The sequence below is a fragment of the Phacochoerus africanus genome, chromosome 1 (assembly GCF_016906955.1).
Source record: "Phacochoerus africanus isolate WHEZ1 chromosome 1, ROS_Pafr_v1, whole genome shotgun sequence".
Classification (NCBI taxonomy): Eukaryota; Metazoa; Chordata; class Mammalia; order Artiodactyla; family Suidae; genus Phacochoerus; species Phacochoerus africanus.
Genome location: NC_062544.1, coordinates 154,643,037 through 154,659,802, shown reverse-complemented (window position 1 = coordinate 154,659,802; position 16,766 = coordinate 154,643,037). Strand labels below are relative to the sequence as shown.

The 16,766-nt window shown below is 40.5% G+C and overlaps 1 protein-coding gene across 3 annotated transcripts in view; it reads right to left on the bottom strand.

The window, feature by feature from the left end:
• Positions 1–16,766, bottom strand: part of TMEM108 (transmembrane protein 108) — a 356,853-nt gene that overhangs the window by 152,672 nt on the left and 187,415 nt on the right. For 2 of the 3 annotated variants that reach the window (XM_047782809.1, XM_047782814.1), the window contains one exon: positions 4,225–4,310. In XM_047782809.1, the coding sequence (XP_047638765.1) occupies positions 4,225–4,264 (40 nt within the window). In that variant the 5' untranslated portion in view covers positions 4,265–4,310. The remainder of the gene's footprint in view (positions 1–4,224; positions 4,311–16,766) is intronic. The other variant, XM_047782805.1, reaches the window with a different exon arrangement.

Sequence of the window (16,766 nt, the reverse complement as noted above, 5' to 3'; positions counted from 1 at the left end):
ATGCCTACATGCAGAACAGATGCTTAACTTACTAAGCATGATCTCTCAGCTCTAAGTATTCAAACAACTCTGATTCAAATAAATATTGGTATATAAAAACTTATTTTCATAAACTCAAAAGAACTGTCTTGGTTTTCTTAAAAATGAAGTAACACAACAAATTTCTAGTACACAGAACTTAGGCAAAGACCAAATCTGTCAACTCAGAACTCAGTGTCTCCTCAGCCATGTCATGTTCTTAAGGTTTGTGATAATGCTCTTTACTTTTCATTATTACCTCTTTTTTTGTTGTTGTTCTTTTTAGGGCCACATTTGTGGCATATGGAGGTTCCCAGGCTAGGGGTCAAATTGGAGCTAGAGCTGCCAGCCTACACCACAGCCACAGCAATGCAGGATCCAAGCCACATCTGTGACCTACACCACAGCTCACAGCAACACCAGATCCTTAACCCACTGAGCAAGGCCAGAGATCAAACCCATAACCTCATGGTTCCTGTGGGATTCGTTTCTGCTGAGCCATGATGGGAACTCCCATTATTACTTTTTAAAAAATTGTGAAATGGCCTGGGAAAGGCAGTCATGATCGTGTCAACTCCCTCCTCTGTAGAATTAGATCAATGATAATATATGTCCTACTTGACTTACGAGGTTTGTAAAGATCAAATTCTGCAAAAACGTTTTATGAACCAAAAAGTCCCATGCAAGTATTATAGTAGAGCTCCCGGGGAGGCACATTCTTCTCTTGCAGATGGGGAAGGCCCACTAAGGGCACAGGTGTTTATTGTAGGTCTTCTATTTGCCATATTAGCTCACTGAATACCCACCTAATTCAGTGGGTGGTCATATCCCATTTTACATATGAAGCACAAAGAGGTTAAGTAATTTAACAGAAGCTAGCTACTAAGTAGCTGGGATACCACCAGAACCCTGGTTTGCAACTCAAAAACCCAGGTATTCCTGTCACTAGCTTCACACCTACTTTAAAGACTAAGGTCTAAAAAGGAAAAATAAAGGCAGCATTTGTTTTTTATATAACCATGAAGGTTCTCATAACCCTCCTCATCCTCAAGCTCTTAGGTGTCCCAAAGTATAGAATAAAATGTGCTAAATCTTCCCAAAGGGCTAAAACTGGCAGGATGAAACACTCAGCACTGCACTGTGGAATGTAGCCCAAGAAATAAAATAAAAGCAGAGACAGTAAGTTGTAATAAAAGTAAAATATTAAAACCTCAATTGCCCTGCCTGCCAAAGACTGCATCCCTGAGCCCCTATCAGGCACACAGAAGCCCCAGTGACTGGTGGCTATGACAAGAGATGCCCAGAGAGCCTGGATGTTTGTTTTTTTTTTTAAGCTTTACCTGATTTCACTAACAGGATGTAAACTTTACCCATCGTGGGTTAGAAATACTCCTGTCTAGCAATAGCAAAGGTGCCACACTGCCGATTTGTTTTCTGTGTGTGTGGGAGGCATCAGGTGGAATGAAAAAACAGGCATAAACAAAGAGGTCCGAGGGGCCTGGGTGTGAATTCCACCTTCACCACTCATCACTGGCCACCCTGGGCCAGTCCTTAACTTACTCATCGCTCACACTTCTTCATCTTGAAGCATTTACCTCTGGAATGAGTGAGACAATGCAGGTGAACAGATCAGCAGTCTGTGAACACAGCAGGCACTCAGAGGAAGTAGCTTCTTCAGTGATGAGGCTTGTGGACTGGCTCACATCCACTGGGGAGCCACTGCAGGGTTTTCTCCTTTTAAACAGTCACTCTCTAGTAAACTAAAGATGACCACAAACTCCTACTGTCCTTCCCTTTGAGGGGTGGAGTCCAATCCCTTTCTCTTTGCATCAGGTTTGGTTTTAGGGACTTCCTTCACCAATACAATGTGGCTCAAGTATTGTTCTGGGATTCTTAAGCTTAATTCTTAGGAAGCTTGCAGGTTTTGCCCTCTTGGCCTCATGGCTGTGAGCTGCCATGTAAGACATCTGACCACCCTAAGGCCACTACACTGTGAGGAAGCCCCACTTTGTCCTGGGGAAGGGCCTGAGGGGCAAAAGATGGCGAACCAGCCCCAGGTGTTAGAATTATTCTAGCTCAGATCCCAGCCACTGTGGAGCAAGAGTACCCCAAATTGCAGATTCATGAGTGAAAGAAATGATTGCTGTTATTCTAAGCTACAAGGTTTGGGGGTGATTTGTTACACAACAAAAGATAACCAGAACACTCCATCAGTTTTTTTCCCCCAAGTTAAAAACACCAGTTTGCGGAGTTACATAAAGTAACATAATAAGTTTATGTTGATTCTGCAGTTCTTAAGTCTATTTTTTACTAAAAAAATTCTGTTAGTGGACAATGTTAATCCAAGAGTAATTTAACAATCGACTGATCAATGGCATATTTGACATTGCGTGTGTATGTATGCTGGAGTTTAAGTTATCTAGGACCTTATCAAATATTTAATTCCTCTCATGAGGAAAAAAAAATGTTATAAATAGCAGCCCTTTATCTCAATGAATTTGTGAAAACCATTCCCTGAAGTCAGACTAACTGATGTAGTGCCCAAGTTCCTCACCTTCTCAGAGCTGTACAAAGCAGAGCTCCAGCCCACAAACAGCTATCTAGTAACCAGAGTGATTTATCTCCTAAACTAGCAAGAAAATATCTACTCCAGGCTGCTGCATTTCTAGACAAGCTTGCAAACAATAAAAGTGTTAAGACAAGGTTGATTTCTGCAGCTATCCAGACAAGGTTTGAGGAAAATCTCTTTAGCTTTCTGTTATACTGAACCTGGGAGGATGGCCCTTGTTACAGCATGAGACTTGACTCCAAACCACAGAATATTTTTCTAATCCCTTTCAGATAATACATGACCTTAAAATATTATGCAAACTTTGGGTCATATAATCAGCAGAGGTGAATTCAACAAATATTCTAAAATATACTATGCTCTTTTTCATTTCTTGTGTCTTTTGCCTGCAAAACTTGCTTCACCCTCTTTAGGGTGAGGGGGTATGTGTGTGTGTAATCCTACTTATCCTTCAAATGTTCCCTCTCCCATCTTGGCAGAGTTAATTTTTCTTTGATGACATTTATTATTCAATCCATAAAGCCCTTTCTCTAACAAGTAAGCTTATAATTTTTTAAAAAGGCAACAAACCCTATAGAACGCATAGAGAAAGAACATGAGAGAGCCCCTATAACTCTTGGCAACATTCCACCAGGCTAAAATCAGGCTGACGTGATCTGTGTTTCAGGGATTAGAATTCAATAGCAAAAATGAGTCAATTAAAACACCCAACCAGAATGTTGTCTGCAGATAAAGTGCTTTGCACTGGAGGTGCAACATAACCTGAATTACTAAATTCAAAGGGCTTAGTGGTGATTTGCATCTCAATCTCTTTTCATGTTATTTTCTTGGCAAAAGTTAACAAGGAGCCATTCAGCCTAGAAAAAAAAATAGTTCCTCTGTTTATCTCAGCAACAATCCGACAAGCTCAGTGAATTTTAAGTTTTCCTAACTCAATGGCTTTTGTCTGATCTGGAGAGGCCAGTGTCTGTTGTCCCAAATGGGTCCATCTGAACATCAAACTCACCAAATGTATTGGTTTTTACATTCACTCAGTAACAATCCAACTCTAGAGGTCATACAGTCACTAAATTGGCATTTTGTGGCACAATCCCCCAAACGCTTGAGCAACATGTGGAGAAAACCATGATGGAACGCTCTCCATTCTACCACCAAACCTAAACAAGCCACACTTTCACCACTTGTTATTTAAGAACATGACTAACTATGCAAAACACTCCGAGTCAAAGGCTATAGAGTCTCTGAATGCTAGCAGGTTCCATGTGACTGAACCCCACCGCCTACCATTCCCTCTTCATGAGGAACCCAGGGAGGATCAGACTGGACCACCCTTTATTCTGCCACAAAACCAGCAGTAATAACATTTTGACACTCGTTTTCAAATTGACTGCACTTAACATGCCAATGGAGAATTATAACGAAGTCTACAGGAAATATGCACTGTAACTAATGCCCAAAGCAACAGAACGACTCAATGCTTGATACTACAAATACCCAGATGAAGGAGAGGAAAAATTTACTGTTCTCCCTCACTGACCATATTCTGGTCTTCCTTCAGAAAGTGTGTAAGTTTCTGGCACTGGGCAAACAAGAACATGGTTCTCTTTTAGAAGACAATAAATGTGACATCAACTTACTTATCAGTTGGCAATAGAGGGCCTGTAAACTTCTCTTCATGGTATCATCTGGTCCTGCTTGTCCTCCAGTTTATTCATGATTCTGTCTAGGAAATTGGGAGAAGAAAATTGTTACATCTGGGAAACATAATTCAAGTCAATAATCAGACTGAACTCCACTTAACGTGATCCTGGTTGTAAAGCCTAAAGTGTCTGATTTGAAAAGAAAAAAATCTTGGGGTCACTATACCACTACAGTCTATGTTATAAAACCACCAATTAATCAATTAGATTCTGAAACCATATATACCATGCATATGGGCAACTAGAGAGTAAGAATTCAGCTTGGAACTTTTGAGGACTTCCACTTCGTCTCCCCTGAATCTCTAGTCTTACAACAGGAGAAACAAGAAATTTCTAAACTCATTGCTGCTGTGGTGCTCAAGCAAATAAACAGAACACTCCAAAAAGCTTCACCACACTTGAAACTGTACTTTATTAAATAACTTTTCTATGACTTCCTGATTACAAAAGATATCTTGAATTTAGAATATTCGTATACAGCAGAAATTGGCACAACATTGTAAATCAATTATAGTTTAATTTAAAATATTAAGTATTATCTCAAGAAAATAAATTTGGAGAACATAGCTAAACAAAATAGAGATAAGAATGTACAAGAAACTACAAATTACATATCTTTCCAGCCTTCTGAATACACACTTTAATCAGTCTGTTTTGCTTTATATGTTATACATTCTAACTTTTCTCCCTAGCAGCAGAAACATCTTTCTGTGTGTTACTATACTACTTTATTTGAAATGGCACACAGTATTTTTTCAAGATAAATTCCTACAAATGGAATTACAAGGACACAATATTAGGCTTTTGAAATATACTGCCTTTACCAGTACAATATTGAGACTCTCCGTTAGACTATAACCTACCCAATGATGGAAATTTGTAATTTCTTTCCACCTTTGCCAGATAAATAGGTATGTATTCCATCTCATCACTTTAATTTGCATTTATAGGTCTATAAGTCATTTGTCTTTTTAAAATTTAAATTCACATTTGACAAAGATTCTTTATTCACACTCCTGAAACTTCTCTTAGGCCTGTCTGTGTACTTCCTTGTAAAACCCAGTTTTAGCGAGAACCTCGAGTCAGTTTAAGAGCATCCCAACCCCCCATATGTAATCATCTTCAATATCTGATCAGATTCATCATCTCCTATCATGCCCTAGCTGATGACACCTGGGCCTGTCTTCAGTAACAACCTTGTTAGGTCAGTTGAGCCAAACCCCTTACCACTGATGCTTCCTCTTAGTAAATTTCCATCCATGGACCCCCACCCTGCTCCTTGGCTACAAATTCCCACTGCTCCATGCTGTATTCAGAGTGGAGCCCACTCTCTCTCCCCCATTATAAAATCCCATCACAGTGGTTCCTGCACTATCCAGATGGTCCTGAAAAAAGTATGCCTTGCCATCCTAAATGGTGTCATTGAACATCTTTAAAAGACATTCTTTAATCATTCTCTACTGGCATGCTAGATTTTTTTCCTATGATGCCCCAAGTGGAACTGATTTATCTGTAAAATTTCTTGAGATATAATTAATGTATCATAAAATTAAGCCTTTAAAATATGCAATCCAGTGGTTATTACCATATCCAAAAGTTGTGCAACCATCACCAGTACCTTATTCCAGAAGATTTTCATCATGCTTAAAAAGAAATTCCCACTATTATTAGCAGTTATTTCCCATTGTCCCCTCTCCCAGTCCCTGGCAGCCACTAATCTACTATGGGTTTGCCTATTCTGTGCATTTTACAGAGACTGAATCATGTAATATATGGCCTTTTGCGCCTGGCTCTTACACTTAGCATTGTGTTTTTAAGGCTCGTCCATGTTAAAAAGCATGCTGTTTCTTTCCTTACTTGTTTTTTGTAAGAATGATACACACATACATATATATTACAATGGTTAGAAAAACCTTCCTTACTTAACTCAAGATTATGTAAATAGTTGGCTGTTATTTTTCTTCTGGTATTTTTTTTTTTCCTTTAGATCTGTTTCTGGGCTTTGTGCTATGTTTTACTTCTCTGCTCATTCTTCCATTAAACAATATAGGTTGCTTAAATTAAAATCTTGATAGAATTAGTTATCCATTATCACTCTTCTTTTTAAGATTTACCTTGTTTTTTGAGTTTGTTTTTTCCCCCAAAATTAACTTATAATTTTACTAAATTTCAGAAACAACATCATTGGGATTATAGATGGAATTATCTCTATTAATTTGGGAGAGACTAATCTCTTCAAAATCCAAGTGTGGTTGAGGGAAAAATAATATTTTAAAGATTGTTTCTCTAGAAATTAGAAGAATTCCCTTCAGAGGCAGAGAAGTGCTCTTGTTTGGGGGAGAAGGGGAAGAGAGGGTTGGGGGGCAGAATGGGGAATGAGGGTGCAATAGCTGAATGATATGTTTGGTTAGGCAAATTAACGTGCTCCTCCTCCCACCCCGAGTGTGATCTAGCTGAGTAACTGCTCTCCATTATAAAATAAGAGGAGGTTTGAGTTCCCAAAAGTTAGGAAAAAGGTGTTAAGAGGCCCGGAAATCAGAGAGGCTGAGGAAATGATAAATAAGAGATGCTGAGGAGATGATAAATAAGAGATGCTGAGAGAGAAGAGAGGCAATTCCAAAAGACAGCAGCAGGTGGGACCCAAGAATAAAGGATAAAGTAAGAAACTCCCCACAAAATTTAAGATGCGTAATATTTAATTTGTTTGTTTGTTTTGCTTTTTGGGGCTGCACCCCAGGCATATGGAGGTTTCCAGGCTAGGGGTCAAATCAGAACTAGAGCTGCCGGCCTGCACCACAGCCACAGCAACGTGGGATCTGAGCTGCGTCTGCAACCTACACCATAGCTCACGGCAACACCAGATCCTTAACCCACTGAGCGAGGCCAGGGATGGAACCTGCAACCTCATGGTTCCTAGTTGAATTTGTTTCTTCTGTGCCACAATGGGAACTCCCTAATATTTAATTTTTATTGCTTCTTATTTTATGCTGTTTGTACACACATGTGTCTTCCTTCTCTTCCACAATACTTATCCGCCACTAGGACCCTCAAAACCCTCAGCAAAAATTTTACACAAAAGAGCCATGTATTAGTGGTGCTCATCTGGGCAATGAAAAGAAGAGACTATGTCCCAAGATAAGGATGACCAGGAACAAAGGTAGGAGTCACAGGGGCCATGAGCATCTACAGATGCTTACGGTAGGCATCTACAGAGTGCTCAGGATGCAGTAAGATGTTGGTGGGCATCCATGGAGTGCTCAGGATGCTATAAGCATGCCACAAATGTGCTGAGAATAAACAAACAGGTGAATAAACAAATGAATAATCAAGTAACAGGAGAGCTGAGAAATAGCTGTAGTTGATGTTGATCAAGGGGAACACAAACCCCTCAATCATCTCTGGAAATGCTTAGAGATTTCTGAGAAACTGTTAGACTTGCCATAATATATGTAATAGAGCCATGTCATTCACATATCAAAAAAACAACTAAGCACATAAATCTGGGACATATGAGATTATTTGGGTTACACAGGGCTATTATAGCTTCAAGCACCATATGGCCTAGTATTTATTCAAAATTAATTTTTATTTAGATCTTTCTGTGGAGTTCTATAATGTTTTCCCTTCATTTAAGTTCTATAGTCTTGTTGAGTTAATCCCTAGGCATTTTATACATATATACACATATATCTTTTTGCCACAGTGATGGAATTTCTATTTCCATCACATTTCCTAATTGCTTCCATATGGAAATGACTGAGTTTTGTATATTCATTTTATGACCTAACTAAACTCACTTAGAGCTCTAATGATGGTTTCTCAGCTAAGTCTCTTGGGTCAATTGCGCTGTTCTGGCTAGATGGAGAGGCACGATGAGATTCCATCAAAAGGCTCTTTTTAATCACATAGTCAGAAACATTAATTGTATCTGGTTCCTCAGGGAACAATTTGGGAGCTCCAAGGATGACAAGTAATTTCTGGGATGAAATTCTAAGAAAATATAGGGTTTTATAGCCAAAAGGCTGAAGGGAAGAAAAATGACAGAGAAGAATGATGAAAATATTTGACTAAACCTGCATAGACACTGGCACAGGTGGGGACCTTGCTGATTATTAGCTTGGGGAAATGAAGGGGCGCAAAGAACCCAGACCACTCCTTAACAAGAGCAAGCCTCTTAGAACACTGCCTCTTCCTTAGCCTCAAATGGAATGGTTGTATCAGTTCTATTGACTCAGGAGGGAAATCTCTCTTTCAGAGATCCTTAAAATGTTCTAACTAGAAATGTCCACGCAGGAGTTCCTGTCATGGCACAGCAGAAATGAATCTGACTAGGAACCATGAGGTTGTGGGTTCAATCCCTGGCCTCACTCAGTGAGTTAAGGATCTGGTGTTGCTGTGAGTTGTGGTGTAGATCACAGATGGGGCTTGGATCCTGTGTTGTTGTGGTTGTGGTGTAGGTCAGCAGCTCTAGCTCCGATTTGACCCCTAGCCTGGGAACCTCCATATGCCATGGATGTGGCCCCAAAAAGCAAAAAAAGAAAAAGAAAAAAAAGAAATGCCCATGCAGCAGGGAAGAAGTAAAAAGAGCCAAATGAAAAGCTCTGATATTTGATATGTAAATTGACTTGAATGACAAGTTCATAGAGAAGAAATAAGGAAGAATAGCCAGGAAAATTGGGAAAACAAAACCAAAAATACCCAAACAGGGAGTTCCCATTGTTGCACAGCAGAAACAAATCTGATTAGTATCCTCGAGGTTGCAGGTTCCATCTCTGGCCTCGTTCAGTGGGTATGAGGATCCGGTGTTGCCATGAGCTGTGGTGTAGGCTGGCAGCTGTAGCTCTAATTTGACCCCTAGCCTGAGAACTTCCACGTGCTGCGGGTGTGGCCCTAAAAAGCAAAAAAAAAAAGAAAAAAGAAAAAAAGAGATGCAGTCAGGGGAGAGAGGGACTGCTAGGGCCTACCAGACATTAGAACACCCTCAAGAGCCTCTGTAATTAGAACAATTTGAAAATGATATTTGAATACACAAAATTATACATGGAAATTCAGGATATCATAAAGGTAGAATTATTAAATCAGCTGGCAAAAAGATCAGCTTTTAAATAAACATCTTGACTTTGGAATGGATAAGCAATGAGATCCTGCTGTATAGCACTGGGAACTATATCTAGTCACTTATGATAGAGCATGATAATGTGAGAAAAAGAAGGTATATATGTATGTGTGACTGGGTCACCTTGCTGTACAGTAGAAAACTGACAAACACTGTAAACCAGCTATGATGGAAAAAATAAAAATCATTTGGAGAAATACATAAATAAATAAGCAAGGAGTTCTTGTCATGGCTTAGTGGTTAACGAATCTGACTAGGAACCATGAGGTTGCAGGTTTGATCCCTGGCCTCGCTGAGCGGGTTAAAGGATCTGGCGTCGTGAGCTATGGTGTAGGTTGCAGATGCGGCTAGGGTCTTGTGTTACGGTGGCTCTGGCGTAGGCTGGCGGCTACAGCTCCTATTAGACCACTAGCCTGGGAACCTCCATATGCCTCGGGAGTGGCCCTAGAAAAGGCAAAAACACAGAAATAAATAAATAAATAGGCAAACATATTGAGATAATGGCAGAGTAATATGGAGAAAGATAAAATTGTACTCATTCCTGACACCACACACCAGCATAAATTCCAAAGGAGGCAGACATGTGAATGTAAAAAAGTAAAGTATACAAATACTTGAAGAAAGTATGGGTAATTCTTTTATTACTTGTGGGTAAAAAAGCTTTGCTAACTCTCAAAGTTTGAAGCAATAAGGAAAAAGATAAACTTTATTACATAAAAAGTACACAGTAAAAACTACAATTAAGTGAAAATACAAATGGAAAACTAGAAAAAAACATTCAACTTATGCCAAGCAAAGAATTACCATCCCTCAATTTTACTTATAACTCAAAAATCAATATTCATGGTGCTTTTGCTGTTATTTGCATATATGCACAGAGTGGCAAAAATTTGAGTCACCCAACACACATGTTCCCAGCTGAGGTCAAGCAAGGCATGCTCTATCTTCTGTTTTAGGTCTCATGCTATGAACAGCGTCCTTTCTATAGGCAATTTAGAACCATGCTTTTTAGCATTTTTGTGCTTCTCATTGCTATATCTGTTTGAAATGGCCCCAAGCATAGTGCTGAAGGACTGTCTAGTATTGCTAAGTGCAAGAAGGCCTTAAAAGAAAATGCATGTCTTAGCTAAGTTTTGCTCAGGCATTACTTATAGTGTAACTGGCCATGAGTTCAAAGTTAATGAATGAACAATGTACATGACACATGGTCTTTAAACAGAAGCACATATAAAACAAGACTATATTGATCAGTTGACAAAAAAAATGTGACCCGAGCTCCTAGGAACCTAACCATGTATTTCCCTTAGGAGCAATGGTTCAGTATTCATTCATTCAGTATTCACAGCAACTTTACAGACCATAACTACTACGAGTAATAAGAATCAGCGGTATTTGAGTTCAGCTTTAAAATATTTTGTGAGGAATGGAGCTTGAACAAAACAACAGTGGCTTTCCATCTCTTTAGGACAAAAGAAGATCTGATTTAGCTGATGGCCAACATACCATAAGAGAGTGACCTCTGCGAAAATGAGTAGGCGAAGAATAGGAGAGTTGATATATCAACTGGCATCATAGGCCTGCAAGGAGGTCTGGAAAGAAGCATACTCTTCCACTTTACAGGTAGAGACACAGATACCAAGAAATCACAATCTTTATTCAAGATCAAACCTACTAGCTGTGAGACCTAGAGCTGGAAATCCTTGAATTTCTTGTAAGGGGTGAAAATATCCTTGATATGCTTGCTGCAAAGACTGAGACGATGCATGCAAAGCACTCACAGTACTTGGCACATAGTAAGTGCTCACTGCAAGTTAGCAACTATCACCCAATAGCAGAAGCAAGAGAAGGACACATAAGGCCAGAGCTCACCAACTACCTCTTAGGTTTGCTTCTCCTAAGCATTTCTAATGAACCGAAGGCTTTCCAGCTACTCCCCAAATAGCTCATTTTGTTGAATCCAGTGTCTTAATTAAATTGAATGTAGAAAGTACTTATAGGGGTTTTATTTATAATGTATACCTTTGTCTTCCATAAAAAGGATCTGAGACAATTACTACTAGGTGCAATTTGTACAAGAGAACTATTAACATATCAAAGCACATTAATGACATCAGAAAGAGAGATCCAGAGTTACATGGAGAAAGGGGGTATTCACTTTACATAAGATGCAATGAGATCATTTATTTCCCATGGAGCCTCCTGAAAATAAAGGCAAAAAGGACAGCCAGTACCATTTTCATAAATAGAAGTACATTCTCTATTTTGTTCAGAAATACAAACTTTCTGCCATTAACTTCCAAGAAAAGACCACCAGACAAATCTGATAAGCATGAGCATTCTGAATAGCAGTTTCATAGAATTCGAACAGAATATTCTTGCCATGGCTGCTCCTTACCAAACCACTATAAAAGCTAATGTCTGTATTAAGTAGTAATTCAGAAAGCATTTCAATGAGCAGCAGGAGCACCACGCTGTGGGGAAAAAGTCATGTAGGCCTGCCCCTGAGCAGCTTTGCTAAGTGATCTTGGGCAAGTTATGTAACTTCTCTGAGTCTCAGATTTTTTATAAATGGGGCTTATACCTAAAGCAGCTGACTGCTGACAGAATAAATTAAATAAAGCACTTATTGTGTATCTTGTATGGGTCTCTCTCTTTTTCCTAAGCCAACAGTGTACAGACACACTGCTTCCAGTTGTGTGGGGATAGAAAGAACTAGGAAAACAGGAGGAACTGATGTTCAGCAAGTTAGTCCAGGGCCTGAGCGGCTGGACTAGCTCAGAAAGGCAAGTCTTTAGGCTGCTCAGGGTTACTTACACTGAATCACAAATGGGTGCACAAATGGATGTATGTGCCCCTAGGGCAGGGTTTGAGTCATAATAGTGTTTTAAGCCAAATTCTTTTTTTAAAATTTTTGTGTTTGTTTTTTAGGGCTGCATCTGCAGCATACGGTCCCCAGGCTAGGGGTCGAATTAGAGCTGCAGCTGTGGGCCTACACCACAGCCACATCAATGTGGGACCTAAGCTGCATCTGTGACCTACACCACAGCTCACAGCAAAACCAGATCCTTAACCCTCTGAGAAAGACCAGGGATCGAATCTGCATCCTCATGGATACTAGTCGGGTTTGTTACCCCAGAGCTATGATGGGAATTCCAGTCAAATTCTTTTGATGTAGACACTTTGCATATTAAGCACAGGGATATCCTTTACTTTCAAAAAGAACAGATATTCTCTCTCATTTTTCTTAAAACTTGTAGCCCTTCTAGTCTTTCTTCCAATTTTCTCACTTTTGTGCAAGAAGAATTCACTCCTCTGAATCTATGATCAACAGTGTGAGCATGATTATAGTGACTATTGCTTTGTCTCAATTTTGGGAGTTTAGTTTATGTATGGAGTAGTGGGAACTACGGTGAACTAGAAAGCAGGAGAAAACAGCAGTTTTGTGTCCAGCTAATTGTCAGCAGGAAAACAGGTCTTTGTTGATTTTATTTTTTTCTTTGGGTCTTTTTTTTTTTTTTTTTTTAAGGCTGCACTCACAGCATATGGAGGTTCCCAGGCTAGGGGTTGAATCAGAGCTGTAGGCGCTAGCCTATGCCACAGCCACGGCAACTCAGATCCAGTCACGTCTGTGACGTACACCACAGCTCACAGCAACGCTGGATCCTTAATCCACCAAGCAAGGCCAGGGATCAAACCTGTGTCCTCATGGATACCAGTCAGATTCGTTTCTGCTAAACCAAGATGGGAACTCCCTGGTTTTTTTTTGGCTTAAAGAAACTGAAAATACCCTCAAAAATTTTTTCCCTAAATGTTCAAGAGGCCAGACACTTCAGAGGAATCTCCCTATCTTAAAATACTAGCAATTAATTAATATGGACCAAGATTACATGCCAAAAGAAGCAGGGCTGTGGTGGCTGCTGACTTATAAAGGCTCTCCTGCCACAGCGCCTGCAGGAGCCAGCACTTTTAGAGCTGAGGAGCAGAGTGGGAGCAGGTCAGGGAGAAGGGCACTGATGGAGGCCTGCAGCTCTGCCTTCCAGCTCAGCTCCAGCCCACCAGTTCTCCAGGAGCTCTAGGTCCAGTAAATCTTAAAGGATAAAAAAATATCTTTAGCAGAGCTCTTTCCTCTTCTCTCTTCCTTCTCTGAAGAAGACAATATTGAAGGTTGTCAGATCCACTGAGATGCTGAATTCCAAACAAAAGGGCAAAAATTATTCATCTCCTGCAAAGGAAAGGCCTTCTGAAGGGGCTCAATCAATGATGTGGATTCTGCTTGCTTGGAGGACCGAGAGGTAACTGCCTAAATGTTCCTCAAGACCAGCTGGACTTTATTCGTGTCTGCTGAGGAAGGGTGTTCTGCTGTCCACAGACACTGAGGTCAGCAACAGGGTAAAAATAGGACCAGAAACTCGGGGCCTATGAGAATGACACAGACCTCCTCCTTCCGGCATTAAAGTGTATTAAGACCATTTATCTCATTTGAGGGGACAGAAGGTGCTTGTGTGAGGTGAAGAATACATATCACACTTCCCTTTTTATGATTTTGGTATTAAAGACTGAACATTGAGGTCAAGGAATTAAATGATATTGTAGCAATGCCAAATACTAAAGGAGCATTTTCTATCATTTTGACTGCACTGCTATGAAAAAGATTATTTCTTGTAAACAGCAAACTCACACATTTTTCTTTTTTCTTTTGCAGTGCCTGAGAAACATCCTCAGAAATTGAATTTGGGGATCTAAAAAACATATGTATTTCCTTTGGACAGCAGGCATTTGTTCTGAAAGACGTGCCAAGTTTTTACAATGGAAAGGAAGGCAAGGCCTTAGAAAATAGGCAAAGCTCTTATCAGAATGTTCTACATGTGGAAATAGCACTTAAACCCATGATGTAAGCTTTGAAGAGGCAATACATTTTAGTATGTGAAATTATTCACAAATTCATAGTAATAGCTAAATTTTAATTTTAATTCATTGACTGAAAAAAAAAATCCTCAGCCTAAAAAGTTGAGGATTATGTTTTATTTGGGAGACTTTCTGAGAACTTCAAGCCCAGGAAGGAGCCTCTCAGATAGCTGTGAGGGACTGCTCCAAAAAGGCAAGGGGGGAGCCAAGATATATAAGCATTTTTACAACAAAGGCAGTCAGAACATCAAAAGATTACTGTTAATTAAGCTCAGGCCACAGGGAAGCCATGGTATTCCCAGCATTCCTGATGATTCTCAATTTTATGCCCCACTCCAGGAAGCATGAATAAAGTAAAACATTTGACCTCACCTGTGAGGGCCAGAAATACTGAATAGCTCATTAACTGTGTTGATAATTCTTCCTGGCTTTGATGACTGCAAGAGCTAGACAAACTATCCAGAAGAGCCAGGATTGGTGTTCCCCAAGCTAGCTGCTGATCAGAATCTATTTTATTTATTTATTTATTTATTTATTTATTTATTTTTTGTCTTTTTGCCATTTATTTTTTTAAATTATTATTATTTTTTCTTTTGTTGTTGTTGCTATTTCTTGGGCCGCTCCCGCGGCATATGGAGGTTCCCAGGCTAGGGGTTGAATCGGAGCTGTAGCCACCGGCCTATGCCAGAGCCACAGCAACGCGGGATCCGAGCCGCGTCTGCAACCTACACCACAGCTCACGGCAACGCCGGATGGTTAACCCACTGAGCAAGGGCAGGGACCGAACCCGCAACCTCATGGTTCCTAGTCGGATTCGTTAACCACTGCGCCATGACAGGAACTCCTCTTTTTGCCATTTCTTGGGCTGCTCCCACGGCATATGGAGTTTCCCAGGCTAGGGGTCTAAGGGAGCCACAGCAATGCGGGATCTGAGCCGCGTCTGTGACCTACACCACAGCTCACGGCAACGCCGGATCGTTAACGCACTGAGCAAGGGCAGGGATCGAACCAGCAATCTCATGGTTCCTAGTCGGATTCGTTAACCACGGCACCACGATGGGAACTCCTTAGAATCTATTTTAAAAATAAATTCCCAGGTTTTTTTCCCTCAGGAATTTTAATTCCAGGTTCCTATATGGGTCAATTTTTAAAGGCTCTCAAGTTGGCTCTCATGATAAGCCGGGCATGGAAACCAAGAACTGAATCTAGTGGTTCTAACACTTACCACACATCAGAACCCTGGAGGAACATACTAGACCTATCAAATCAGACTCTTCGAGGGACTGAGGGAGGCCTTCAGGGATTGTAATGTGCAGGTGGTGGAGAACAAGGCGTCCTTGCCCCCGCCTAAGAGAGCACTGGAGCCACTGAGGCCAGTCCCCCTTGTTCTTACTCCTGAAACTGGCAGTTTTCTCAGAGATGGAGGAAGTGGAATAATAAATGAAACCACATTTGCAAGTTATATTCAGAAGAGAAAATGAATGATTCACTGTTTTTTAAATATTTAGATCCACAGCCTCTCATGCAATTCAAGTTTTAAGCAACATGAACTCTTTGTGATCTCTTATTCACGCTCTCTTTGATAAACTTATGTGTCACTGCTACTTGCTTCTTAGAAATGTCCAAGATTAAGAGATAAGGGCTGAAAGGGTGAGAGGCTGAGGCTCAGTGAAGAGGGTGTGGAAGTTGCATGCGGACTAAGAGCCTGGCACACAGGTGAAACCACCCAAGTGTGGAGTGCCCAAGGTGGAGTGACATTCCTTTTCCTAAACACTGCATCATAGAGGAAACAGAGTAAGGAGCTGAGACTGCAAATTTTGAGTGGGGACAGGGGGAAGATGCCACACTGAAGGGTACCCTTCCCTGCAGGGGACCACAGCCAACTGCACAGAGAGAAGCAGGGCAGGAGGATATAGTACAAGCAGCAGTGAGCTTGGAGAGTCATGCTTTGCAAAATATTGAGTGCTACCATGTAATATGCATTATGTCAGTAGCAGGGGCTAGGGCTGCAAAGAAAAGCCAATGAGACACCATCCCTGTCCGCATGGAGCTTGCAGTTTAGTGGGTGGGTAGGCAGGGAGATGAGAATATCAAAAATCACTCTTCAGCCAGACTTAGCCCTACCAGCTGTATCCAACAAATTGTTACATTATACTATAGCAAATCATAACAAATTAGAAAATGCGTTATCTTTCTTGTCTCAACATCCCTATCTGTAAAACAGGTATCACACCTGTACTGCAGGGTTGAGAATGAAACAATTTTCCCATCCTTTCAGAAGTAGGAAAAATGATGTCTTCTGGAGAGTACAGACAAGGTTTTTGAAGGAGATGGAACCTCATTAACTTTCAAGGTTGAAAAAGATTTTGACCGGTATAGGTAGAAAAGTGCAATGGTGCTGAGTGAGGACAGGAGTTTGGATGAGTGTATTAAACAACAGAAGACCCACTACTACCAC